The sequence below is a fragment of the Cebus imitator genome, unplaced genomic scaffold (genome assembly GCF_001604975.1).
Source record: "Cebus imitator isolate Cc_AM_T3 unplaced genomic scaffold, Cebus_imitator-1.0 Scaffold159, whole genome shotgun sequence".
NCBI classification, from domain to species: domain Eukaryota; kingdom Metazoa; phylum Chordata; class Mammalia; order Primates; family Cebidae; genus Cebus; species Cebus imitator.
Genome location: NW_016107474.1, coordinates 2,200,356 through 2,212,953, shown reverse-complemented (window position 1 = coordinate 2,212,953; position 12,598 = coordinate 2,200,356). Strand labels below are relative to the sequence as shown.

General features: G+C 52.0%; 1 protein-coding gene and 1 non-coding gene across 2 annotated transcripts in view; both read left to right on the top strand.

The window, feature by feature from the left end:
* Positions 1-1,714, top strand: part of COTL1 (coactosin like F-actin binding protein 1) — a 49,720-nt gene extending 48,006 nt beyond the window's left edge. Inside the window, exon 4 of the mRNA XM_017543628.1 lies at positions 386-1,714. Within this exon, the coding sequence (XP_017399117.1) occupies positions 386-496 (111 nt within the window). The 3' untranslated portion in view covers positions 497-1,714. The remainder of the gene's footprint in view (positions 1-385) is intronic.
* A 374-nt stretch (positions 1,715-2,088) lies between these two features.
* LOC119473439 lies at positions 2,089-2,227 on the top strand. Its single transcript, XR_005202659.1, has one exon. It is a non-coding gene; the product is annotated as a U4 spliceosomal RNA (small nuclear RNA).
* Positions 2,228-12,598: the final 10,371 nt, after the last annotated feature.

Below are 12,598 nucleotides of genomic sequence, written 5' to 3'. Positions count from 1 at the left end.
GAGTGCCTAGTGTTAAACATTTACCAGCACACCACCTGCCTTTCCAGCCTCGTAACCTAGTATTCTCATGACAAGATGTTTTTTACAGGTGAGGGAATTGAGGCACAAAGAATTGAAGGGACTCGCCCAAGGTAATGCAGCCAGAGCTCAAGCCCTGGCTTCCTCGGGCCGTCGGCACGGTGATGGGAAGACACAGCCTCACCTCTGCCCCATTCCCTCCTCCCTAGTCAGGATTCTTCTGCCAGACAGCCCTGCTGCTGAGGTTTCATTTCCATCTCTCGTTCAGTGTTTTCAGGGCTTTGCTTCCCAGTGTGTTCCTGAGCCACCCTCACATCCTGTCCTTTCCTTCTTAATAGGAACGCTGTGTTTTCCTTTGTTCTTGCAGAATTTCGCTAAGGAGTTTGTGATCAGTGATCGGAAGGAGCTGGAGGAAGATTTCATCAAGAGTGAGCTGAAGAAGGCAGGGGGGGCCAACTACGACGCGCAGACGGAGTAACCCCAGCCCCCCGCCTTGCCAAAGTCATCTGCCTGCTCCCCAGGGGAGGGGACCGCCGGCCTCAGCTGCCAGCCCACCAGCCCACCAGGCAGAAAAGAAGCCATGAGAGGCAGCGCCCGCCACCCTGTGTCTGCAGCCCCCACCTTCCCGCTTCCCTTACAACCCTGCTGTGTCCCATCTCATGACGCTCATGGAACCTCTTTCTTTGATCTTCTTTTTCTTTTCTCCCCCTCTTTTTTGTTCTAAAGAAAAATCATTTTGATGCAAGGTCCTGCCTGCCATCAGATCCGAGGTGCCTCCTGCAGTGACCCCTTTTCCTGGAGTTTCTGTTAAATGCGACGAGGTCCGCCCAGTGGGGTCTGCATGGCCTCGTGTTGCTTCCAGAGCCGGGGCCTGTTTTGCCATCTTGGTTTTCTTGGGCCTCTGTTCCTGCGTACCACTCGGGCAGCTGGGCCAGGAACTGCGCCCGGTGCCTGCAGCCTTTATAAGCACACACGTCCATTCCCCAGTCAGACCCAGACCTGCCTTGTGGACTCTGCCCCGGCCTCCCTCATCCCACCTCCATCCAGAGTTGCCTAAGGTGCATGTCTGGCAGAGGCAGGATTGCTCAGGGGTGAGGTCAGGTCTGGCTCAGACTGAATAAGGAGAGAAAATTTGCCTTAAAATTTGCCTGGCAGTGGCTTTACTGCACGGTCTGGAATCACCTGTTCCCACCCTCTCGACAGAAATTTCCTTGTGACACAGAGAAGGGCAAAGGTCTGAGCCCAGAGTTGACGGAGTATTTCAGGGTTCACTTCAGGGGCCCCCAAAGCAACGAGGGTGCTAGGGAGAGAGGCCCAGGGTGGGGACTGGGAATTTAAAAGGATTGCTGGGAATGGATCCTTTAGGTTCTGGAAGCTTCTGTGCAAGCTGCGAGGATGGCTCAGGCCACAGGGCTGCTCCACTGAGCTGGCAGCTGAGCAAAGCCCTGGCCATGGCGCCCCGAAAGCCTTCGGCTTCAATCCTACGCCCGCACCACACACTCAAAAGGATCGTTGTGTTTTGTTTTTAAAGAAAGATGAGATTGGCTTGGTTCTTCATGAGCACATCTGATATAGCTCTTTTTCTTTTTTCCTTGCTCATTTCGTTTTGGGGAAGAAATCTGTACTGCATTGGGGTTGTGAAGAACATCTCTGCACTCAGTTGACAGAAATAAATGTTTTTTTGTTTTTCAAAAAACAGTTTGGTTTCCGATTTGTCCTACAAAGTTCTTTTCTTTGCTGTAAAAACAAAGGTAGTCATCATCGCCCTCAGATTTCACAGGCGTTTGCGGAGTGGCTGGGGCTGGCCCTTTCGTGTTCAGGAGCTTATTTAATTCTTAGTGACCATAAGAAACAGGTGGTGCTTCTGTCCCTATTTCCTGAAAACTGAGGCTCAGAGGGACTAATTCACCCGAGGTCACCCAGATGGGGAGTGGCAGAGCTGGGCTCACTGCAACCTCCACCTCCCAGGTTCAAGAGATTCTCCTGCCTCAGCCTCCACGCTAGCTGGGATTACTGGCACCCACCACTGTGCCCGGCTAATTTTTATATTTTTAGTAAAGATGGGGTTTCAGCTTTGCACAGTGGCAGTATCGTAGCCAATGAGGCTTATCTGAGGTGCAATTATTGCTAATTGAAAAGTTCCCAGTACCCTGCTGTGATGACTTGCAATATAGTCAGCATTGGCAACTTTTGACAGTCTCTAAGGAGACTGAATTAAAAAAAAAAAAAGATGGGGTTTCACCATGTTAGCCAAGCTGGTCTCGAACTCTTGACCTTAGGTAATCTGCCCACCTCGGCCTCCCAAAGTGCTGGGATTATGGGTGTGAGCCACTGTGCCCGGCCAGAGCTGGGATTTAAACTGAGATCTCTAGACACCCCTGGTGCTGTGGCTTGTGAGGGGAGCGGGGAGGCCACAGATTGGGGATCGTGTTGGGACCACAGGCTGTGCTGCTCTTTGAGTGGCCAGAACTCCCCTGTCTGCCCTTTCAGGAAAAGCCAAGAGAAAGCATCTTCCTCACTGGCTGTGACATCCTTTCTGAGGTTATCCTCCAGCTGAAAAACTGGACTTCCAGCACACCAGACCCTGTGGGAACCCAGAATCAGGCCAGAGGAGTTTCAAACGCAGACAGCTGGGCTTGAAGGAGCTGAGTGTGGGGGCGGGAGGGTATGGGGGAGAGGGCAGAAGCCCAAATCAGAGCAGGAAGGAATCCTACAAGGTGCAGGCAAGGCCCTGATCATGCTGCCCAGGGCGGCATGGGGGGCAAAGGTCACCACCACCCCCAGCCCCAGCCTGCCCTCATCTGCATCTTTGAAAACACAGATGAGGCCTCCATTCTAGCCACATGTGGGTTCTAATTTCTGCTCATCTGTTCACAGCTGTGTGGCCTTAGGCACGTTAGTTAACCTCTCAGCCTCAGTTTCCTCATCTGCAAAATGAACATTGCCTACGTGTAGAAAGCCTTAAGGGGCAGCGAGGATTGTGTATGCAAAGGGCATCTGTCGGGGCGCGGTGTTTTTACCTCACACCTGCTGCTGGTCTTGTTAACTGTGGGCTTACATTTTTTCCTATACCTAGAACCGAGGGAGCTAAACTAGATCTGCTCCCAGTGCACGGGTTTTAGCTGCAGTCAGAACGTGGGCTCAGTAGGTGCATTCTGGCCCAGCAAGCCTTCCATCCTCTTCTGGAATCTCCTGGTCGGCCAAGCCCTCCTCCAGGCTCGCCGCCCATCCCACTCCCTGTCCCGAAGTGGACTAGAAAGAATGAGCAGCTCTCAAATCTGCCCCTACGCCTGTGGTCTCACCCCTGACTCTGAATTAGGTTCACTGGGAGCTTTGAAAACACAGATGAGGCCTCCTTATCCCAGGCCAGTGAAATCCCAGTGCCAAACTCAACAAACGGCAGCTTTTCCTTTCCAGACGGCTGCAGAAGTGGCCCCGATCCCAGGCAGGAGGGGCTGGGAGGGAGGCCCGAATCTCCCTCCAGTGGGTTCCTCTTGTGAATGGAATCTTTGTTTTTGTTTTGTTTCGAGACAGGATCTCACTCTGCCGCCCAGGCTGGAATGCAGTAGCACGATCACAGCTCACTGCAGCCTCCAGCTCCTGGGCTCAGTCAATCCTTCCGCCTCAGCCTCCTGAGTAGCTGGGACTGCAAGTGTACACCATGCTCAGCTAATTTTTCTATTTCTTTTGTAGATGTGAAGTCTCCCTATCCTGCCCAGGCTGGTCTCAAACTCCTGGACTCAAGCAATCCTCCCACCTTGGCCTCAGAGTGCTGGGCTTACAGGCGTGAGCCACTGCACCCAGCCATGAGTGGAATCTTGAAGGGCAAGTGCAGACCGAGGTTTCTTGAGCACCTACTATGTGCCAGGCACTGTTGTAGGTATGGGGATTTGATGCTGAACAAACTCAGACAGCCCCCACCTTCAAGGAGGCTGAGTCTAGCAGGGATGACAGATATTAACTAGCTTGTCCCACCAGAGGTTGTATGTTTCCAGATGAGGGTAAGTTCCCTTCTGAGAAAAAAGCCCAGGTTCCATGTGAGAAGATCACAAAGGCCCTGGATCTGGCTGGGGTATCAGGGAGGGCTTCCCTGAGCAGGTGGGACCTGAGCTGAGAACGCAGGGAGATGAAGGAAGGAACAGGAAAGCGGGGACACAGGCTGCATGGAACCTTTGCCCCCAGGTGAAGCAGGGTCCGAAGCAGCTTGTTCGTGTGTCAAGGAGCTTCCCTTTAACTCGAAAACTGCAGCTTGGGCCCTTGCTGGGAATCCCGAGGGATCGTGAGACCACTGAAGGCAGAGAAGCCCTGCTTTTTGGTCTTTTTCTTTCGAGATGGAGTCTCGCACTGTCGCCCAGGCTGGAGTGCAATGGTGCAATCTTGGCACTGCAGCCTCTGCCTTTTGGGTTCCAATGATTCTCCAGCCTCAGCGTCCCCAGGAGCTGGGATTACAGGTGCCCACCACCACGCCCCGCTAATTTTTGTGTTTTTAGAAGAGGCGGGGGTTTCACCATGTTGGTCAGGCTGGTCTCAAACTCCTGACCTCAAGTGTTCCACTCGCCTCAGCCTTCCAAAGTGCTGGGATTACAGGCATGAGCCACCGCACCTGGCCAAATAAATTCTTAAGTCATAAAAATAAGGAAAAAATATTGTTTAGAGTTTTTTTTTTCTTCAGGATTATGCCTTAATTTTCAGCCTTTCCTTGCCTATCAGAACAATTCATCCTAAACTGAAGAGAAGCTCACCTCTCCAGCTGCAGCTCCATGCTAACGTTTTGCGACCCCTCGCCGCCCCCCTCCCAGCATCCTGTGGTCAAGGGCAAACTTCCGGCAGGGCTGGAGGGGCTCTGCGTGTCCAGCCAGGACCTTGTCCACCTTCCTCCTCCCATGCCTGCATCCGGGCCCTGATATCCTTCCTCTACTTTTCTGAAGACCTCTCTCTTTCCCTCTAGAGAGAGCCTGGTCTCTGCTGGTCTGCCTCTTCTAGAAGGTTCCCTGTGCCCTGTGAAGTGGACTGAATGATGGCTCCCAAAAGATCTGTGCCCCAGAACCCGTGAATGTGACCTTATGTAGAAAGAGGGTCTTTATAGATATAATTAAAGATCATCCTGGATTTAGGGGGGCAGCAAACCCCGCAACAGGCAACACAGGGAGATTTGAGACAGAGACAACACGTCAGAGAGATGAGAGATGAGAGAGACGGCCTTGGGAAGACAGAGGCAGAGACGGGAGTGAGGCCGCTATGAGCCTGGAGCCGCCAGCAGTGGGAAGAGGCAGGAAGGAGCCTCCCGTAGTTTGATTTTTGACTTCTGATCTCTAGAATCGTGAGAGAACATCTTTCTGTTGTGTTAAGCCCCCGGTGTGGTGACTGGCTGTGGCACTCATTTGGACCGAATATGCCTCTTCCCTCCCCGACTAACTGTGCACCTCTGTGGGGCAGATGCCCCTTCCCACTAGGTGCTCATAAGTGGTCGGTGAGTCAGCTTCAGTTGAGTTCCCCAGCCTGAAGGTGGAGGAGGTGGGGCCCTGCCCAGTTCTTCCAGCCCCACACAGTGTCCACACCTGCTCAGATGGCGCTCACACCTAGTCCCTGATGAGCTAGAGACCTAGAGACCAGGGCCTGCCTGGCTTTCTCCGCCTGGCGCTGGCTCCCACCTCTGGCTCTGCCCCAGAGCTGGCCCTGGAGGGCAGCTGTCCTGTGCCCCTGTCCACCTGTCCAGCTCCTCCACCCCAGCGGCTTGACCCCATTACCCGGAGTCCTCCCCTGTAATCGTCTCTGAGTCTTAAGATACCACTGCCAGGAGGGGGCTGGCTGCAGGCTTGCAGAGGCCTCACTCCAGTCTCTGCAGGCTGCTTCAGGCCTTGGGCTCTGCCAGGTGGCAGGTGTGGAACTCTGGCTCCCTCTGGGTGGGGCAGGAGAGGCCCGTGTTGCCCTGAGGCTGAAGGCACAGCGGCAGGTCTGGGGCAGGGGCTGCTCTGTCTGCCTGTGCTGGGAACTGGTGGAGAGAGCTGCCCTGCAACTGGGGGACAAGGGAGTAGAGAGGCCCCTTTGGGCTAGGAGCACTGGCTCACGACTTTGGGAGGCTGAGGCAGGAGGATTGCTTGATCCCTAGAGTTCGAGTCCAGCCTAGGGAACAAAGAGAGACTTTATCTCAGGAAAAAAAAAAATACAGACGGGGTCTTGCTATGTTGTCCAGGCTGGTCTCAAACTCCTGGGTTCAAGTAATCCTCCAGCTTCAGCCTCCCAAAGTGGTGGGATTATAGGTGTGAGCCACTGTGCCTGGCCAGAAACCCCATCACTATGAAAAATAAACATAAAATTAGTGGGGAATGGTGATGTGTGTCCATGGTCCCAGCCACTCAGGAGGCTGAGGGGGGAGAGCTGCTTGAGTCCAGGAGGTCAGGGTTGCAGTGAGCCATGAACGTGCCACTGACCTCCAGCATGAGCAACAGAGCAAGACCCTGTCTCAAAAAGAAAAAGAAAAATGCCCCTTTGAACGGAAGGCTGAAGTCCCTGGGTTATTTCTGGTAAAACTGAGAGAATGAGAGCAGGCATTGAATTCTTTCTCCTTGGCTCGTCTCCAGCAGTTCTCATGTCCAGTGTCACTGCTGAGGACAGGCCACGCCACTGTGTGTGCAGGCAAGACAAGCCGTGACAACTCTGAGAAATCCCGAACCTAAAGACAGGTGTAAAAGGCAGCTTACAAAGTGATAGTGGCACAGCGATAACACCTGTGCTAAATTTCCAAACAAAATCCTAAGGCCTTGACTATGAGCGCATCCACCTGAGCAGAGGTACATCCGGCACAATGAGAACGAGAGGTAAGCCCTGGGAGCGGGGCGGGGGGAGGCCAAGTCAGCGCTTCTGTGGAGCTTTGCTGTGTCTGTCTGAGCGCATGTATTTTTAAAAGAGCTGAAGGGACCAGCGTGGTGGCTGACGCCTGTAATCATAGCACTTTGGGAGGTCAAGGCAAGCAGATCATGAAGTCAGGAGTTCGAGATCAACCTGACCAACATGGTGAAACCCTGTCTCCACTAAAAATACAAAACTTAGCCGGGTGTGGTGGCGGGCACCTGTAATCCCAGCTACTCGGGATGCCGAGGCTCAAACAAGAATCGCTTGAACTCGGGAGGCGGAGGTTGCGGTGAGCCAAGATCACACCACTGAACTCCAGCCTGAGCGACAGAGCAAGGGTGTGTCTCAAAAAAGAAAAAAAAAAAAAGAGCTGAAGGAAATAACTAAGACGTTAGCATCTGGGTAACACACCTTACGGATGCTTATAGTAAGACAGCGTCGGGAGGCTGAGGCACAGGAGGATCGCTTGAGCCCTGGAGTTTCAGACCAGCCGAGGGAACAAAGAGAGACTATCTCAGGGAAAAAAAAAAATAGAGACAGGATCCTGCTATGTTGTCCTGGCTGGTCTCAAGCTCCTGGGCTCAAGTGATCTTCCAGCTTTGGCCTCCCAAAGTGGTGGAAATTCTTCAACCAAGGGGTAGGTGGAAAGTAGAGAATTTTCCCCTTTTTTCTGTTTGGAGCATTAAAGTTCAGAAATGCTTTTTAAACAAGAAGGGAATTCATGTAGTACATCCACCAGTCAGAGGGAGGAATGCTGAACTGCTCACCGGGAGCAGGTGATTTGGTTTACAGTGCACCTGGCGGAAGGGTTGGCAGGAAGCTAAGAAAGCCATAGTGTTCTTATAGCGGGTCCGTGAAGAACGGAGAGCACAGGTCGCTGCTCTGTGCGTTCTGAGGATGAAGATTCAAACGCTACAATGTGGCTGGCTGCTGCTGAGAACCAAATTCTTTGAAAGGTCGAGACCGAATGGCCCCAAAAGCTCCCAGTGCCCTCCCGCCGGCCGCCTCCCTCAACCCGAGGACACCCACTGCCCAGGCCCTCATTTCGTGCCCCCTGTCTCCGTCCCCGGCCTCCTCAGATGCCTTCCGCCTGGGTGCTGGCTGCAGCAGGGGAGTGTCCCACACACCTGTCCGGCTCCTCCAGCTCCTGGCCCAGTGCCGGGCAAACGTTGGGAGCCCAGTAGCTGCTGGCTTCATAGATGGATGCCCCCTAAATGAGCTCGTACCACAAAGAGACCAGCAATCCTTCAATCCCATCTCCAGGTCAGCTTTTAGAGTGGTGCTTCACAAAGACCGCCCCCAGGAACCACCAACAGCAAAACCACCTGGCATATTTATTTACAAAAATGCAGATTCCCAGGCGCCCATTCCAGACCCCAGTGAGTTTCAACCTTTGGAGATTGTCCCAGAACTACATTTTAAGCGAGTTTACCAGGTGATTCTTAGATATTCCTATGAAAATATCCTTACAGAGGATAGAGCCTAATGAGGCATTTTTCCAGTGTTTTGAATGCATGGTCTGGGGACCGAAGCGTCACCTGGACACTTGCTTGAACAGCATACTCCACAAGCCCCCTCCCAGGCACACCCAGGGCAGGCAGTAATCAGTGTTTGAGCAAACCCTCAGGGCCATGCAGGAGCACGTTGGAGTTGAAAAACCATTGCTTTTGCCCACGACCCTATTCTCTTTTTTGCTAGAAAACAAACTTTGATTCCATTTTAGAAGTATTATTGGTATTATTTTTTGAGACAGGGTCTCACTCTGTTACCCAGACTAGAGTGCAGTGGCTCAGTCATGGCTCATGGCAGCCTTGACTGCTCAGACTCAAGCGATCCTCCCACTTCAGCCTCCCAAGTAGCTGGGACTACAGGCGCAGGCCACCACGCCCAGCTTTTTGTGTGTGTGTGTGTTTGTGTGTAAGTGTAGAGACCGGGTTTCGCCATGTTGCTCAGGCTGGTCTCGAACTCCTGGGCTCAAGCTATCTGCCCCTCTTGGCATCCCAAAGTGCTGGGGTTACAGGGGTGAGGCACTGTGTCCAGCCATTAGAAGAATTTTTGGAACAAACTTAATTTTTTTAAGTATTTACATGACATCATAAAAATACTGAAAAAAAAACAGGGATAAAGAAGATGAAAATAAAAATGAACTTATAGTCTACATCTCTGAAGTCACTGCTGTCACATTTGGGGGTTCAGCTTTGCAGACTATGTTTTAACATTTTAAGTTCTGGGGTACACGTGCAGGATGTGCAGGTTGTTACATAGGTAAATGTGTGCCATGGTCTTTTGCTGCACCTGTCAACCCATCACCTAGGTACTAAGCCCAGCATAAGCCCAGCATGCATTGGCTATTCTTCCTGATGCTCTCCCTCCCCTCTCCTTGAGGACTTTGTAATGCAGCATGTACGTCTTTATTTTCAAAAATTAAGATTATACTCTCTTTATGTTTTTATAATGTGCTTTTTTTCACATGTCAATATACGGTGAACACATTTTCACACCTATGAATACTATTCACCATTTTTGCTGGCTTATATTGGTTAGCTGAATAAGAATTTCTCTAGCCAGACCTCTATGGCTGGATACTTAGAACTGGAATTGGCACACCGGTGACAAGCCAGATTCGGCCCCCTGACATGACAGGACGGCACACATATGGCTGTGCAGTGGCTGTTTACTGCAGGGAGCACGCCACACTTGAACTAACAGGAAACTGACGTCGTCGGACTTGTGCAGTGCATGACCTGCACAACAGTGCCTGGAAGCCCCAGCCCATCCAAAGTTTGGATTGGTTGCTAACATTTAAAGATGAAAAGATTTCACATAAAAATCTAGCTTTCAGCTTTTCTTGACAAACCTGAAGATCCAATCACTCTGGGTTTCCATTCCTGCAGAGTAACACGGGGCCATGACTGAGCTACAGCTGCCGACATGGACAGGGGCGGGGGTAGCGCCCACCAGCCCCTGAGTACCCCCTGAACCTCCCTGCCGTCCTTTCGTTAGCTCCTTTATGTCATCTCTTCGCTTCCTGTGAGCATTTGCCTTTGCCACCCCAGGGTGACACTGTTAAATGTCTTCTGAAAGAATCGTTCTTCAAAGTCACAATAGTCTGGAGACAGAAGATGCTTCCTTTACTTCATTTATATAGCCCAGATGGGGAGTTGCTATGGCAACTCTGGGACCATATTGTAGATTGCTTCAGGGAGGATCACAGAGCATCCTCCAAGAAGCAGTGCCCCCTCCTCCGAGCCTGCCTCCCACCCCGGCTCCACGGGCAGTAACTTCCAGCATGGAGGCAGTCCCAGTTGCTATTGAGCAGGGAATAAAGAGGCATGCTTGTAGAACAGAACATTGGCTCGGAAAGGGTACAGGGACCGTTGAGTACCACAGGCTGAGATCCCTCCTTACAAAGCATTCCTTTTACTATTCACCTCCCATGCATTTTATGTTTTGGAACAATTGTCTGTTAGACAAACTTGATTTAGGAAGCACAGATTTGTCTTCTTATTTAAAATAAAATAAAAAAATGAATAGTGGCAGCCAATGTCATCATGTGGTTCAGCAAATAGGTTCTAAGCCTGGCTCTGTCATTTACTTGCTGTGTGACCTTGGGCAAGTCACAAAACCTCTCTGAGCCTGAGTTTCATCACCTTTTAAACGATAATAGTAACAGTCCCAATCATATACGGTCGCAGCAAAATACCTGATGCACAGTAATGCCCGAAGCTCTCAGCGCAGTGCTCGGTGGGCAGCAGCTACTCAGTGCAGAGCAGCCAATCAGAGATTGTGATGATCAGTAATCATCAGAGTGTGCGCTTCGCAGGACTGAATCTGCTCAGCCACACTGGCGTCAAAGCAGAGAAACTCGATCCCCGATACTATGTTTAAAGACCATGAGGTCACCCAAGAAACCTAGACTGGAAATCATGTCAGGGTGTCAAGGCTTTCCTCGCAGCTGCAGTGCTCATATCGCTTGTATACTTGGCGCTGCCCAAATCTCATGTTGAATTGTAGTACCCAGTGTGGGAGGTGGGGCCTGGTGGGAGGTGACTGGATCATGCGGGTGGATTTCTTCCCCTCCCCCCTCCCCTCCCCTCCCCCTCTTCCCTTCTTTTCCTTTTCTTTTCTTCTTTCCTTTTTTTTTTGAGACAAGGCCTCACTTTGTCGCCCAGGCTGGAGTGCAGTGGCGCGATCACAGCTCACAGCAGCCTCCGCCGTCCGGGTAGGGTGGATTTCTCATGGATGGTTCGGCCCTCGCCCTTGGTGCTGTATCGCGATAGTGAGCCAATTCTTGCGAGGTCTCGTTGCTTAAGTGTGTGGCACCTCCTCACCCCCTCTCCTGCTCCTGTTCATGCCATGGGCCAGGGCTGCTCTGTCTGCGCCTTCTGCCATGATCGGAAGCTTCCCGGGACCTCCCCAGAAGCAGATGCCAGTGCTATGCTTTCCGTACAGCCTGCAGAACCGTGAGCCAACTACGTCTCTTGTCAAGTATGCAGTCTCAGGTGTTTCTTTCTAGCAATACAAGCGTGGCCCCGCTCAGTGAGCACCGCGTTGGACCTTGTAGCTGGATTGCCTCCTGCCTCCTGGGCCCCAGTCTGGGTCTTGGCCGCCGTGGTGTGATCCCCATCCTGCTAGCGACTCTTGGTACTCAGCATCCGTTCCCACTTCCTTCCAGGGCTTTCAGCGCAGAAAACTTAAAATCGATTACCCAGACTCTCTGACATGCGGAGTTCTGGGGGCAGATTTCGTTGTGCCAGTTAAGCATGTTCACATGAGATTCGGAAGACGGGAGGGAGGCGGAGCCATCTCTCAGTGGCCCGTTTTCTCTTGGCAAGCGAGGCTGCGGGGATAGGAGTGTCCAGTCTGCAGCTTCGCGGGTGCCTGGGGCCTCTGATCACTGCGCTGCAGCTCTCAGGGTGTGTTCTCAGCTCAGCAATCTCGTGGGCAGGTTTCTGATTCTCCACATGGCAGCCCTGCTGGTGAGTCGGCTCTGCAGCGTCTGGGGGTTCCGATTGTCCTCCAGCCAGCCCGTCGGTTTTGCCAGCATCAAGCACCTTGTGTTCAGTTGCCTTCTGCCTGAAAGACTTATGTAGGGGAGGAAATTTTTCATTTTCTTGTGCCCACCTTAGGTTCCTTGGCTGAGGCCCTGTGAACTGACAGAAGGTCGAGGCTGCAATGAGCTGTCAAGGTGCCACTGCACTCCAGCCTGGGCGACAGAGTGAGACCCTGTCTCAAGACACATGAATAAGAGAAAAACTAACAGCAGCTAATTAGCCTGTGTGTCACAGATGCGCCAGGGCCGCCCGCTGATGAGTAGCTCTAGGGCAGGGAGAGCTTGAGCTTGCATTCCATCTCAGCAAAAAAAAAGCAACGCATCTGGAGAAAAGTGACAAAAAAAAAAAAAAAAAACGAGGGGGGAAAAAAGGAAAAAAAAAAAAAAAAGGACTTGGAGCTTCTGGGGCAACAGAAGACTGGGGAAGGCATAGATGGGGAAATCGATAGAAGATAAGGGCATGTTGGCAAAGTTTGTTACATAGATTCCTCTGGTGCATCTGGGCAGTAAGGGTCTAGGGCTGTGTCTGGTGATGAATTTCTGCCCTTCCTGGCAGAAAGATGGCCAGAGGCACCGTGAGAAATCCATGTCCTGCTTTTAGGGCTGGGTGCGGTGGTGGCTCATGCCTGTAATCCCACACTTTGGGAGGCTGAGGCAGGCAGATCACTTGAGATC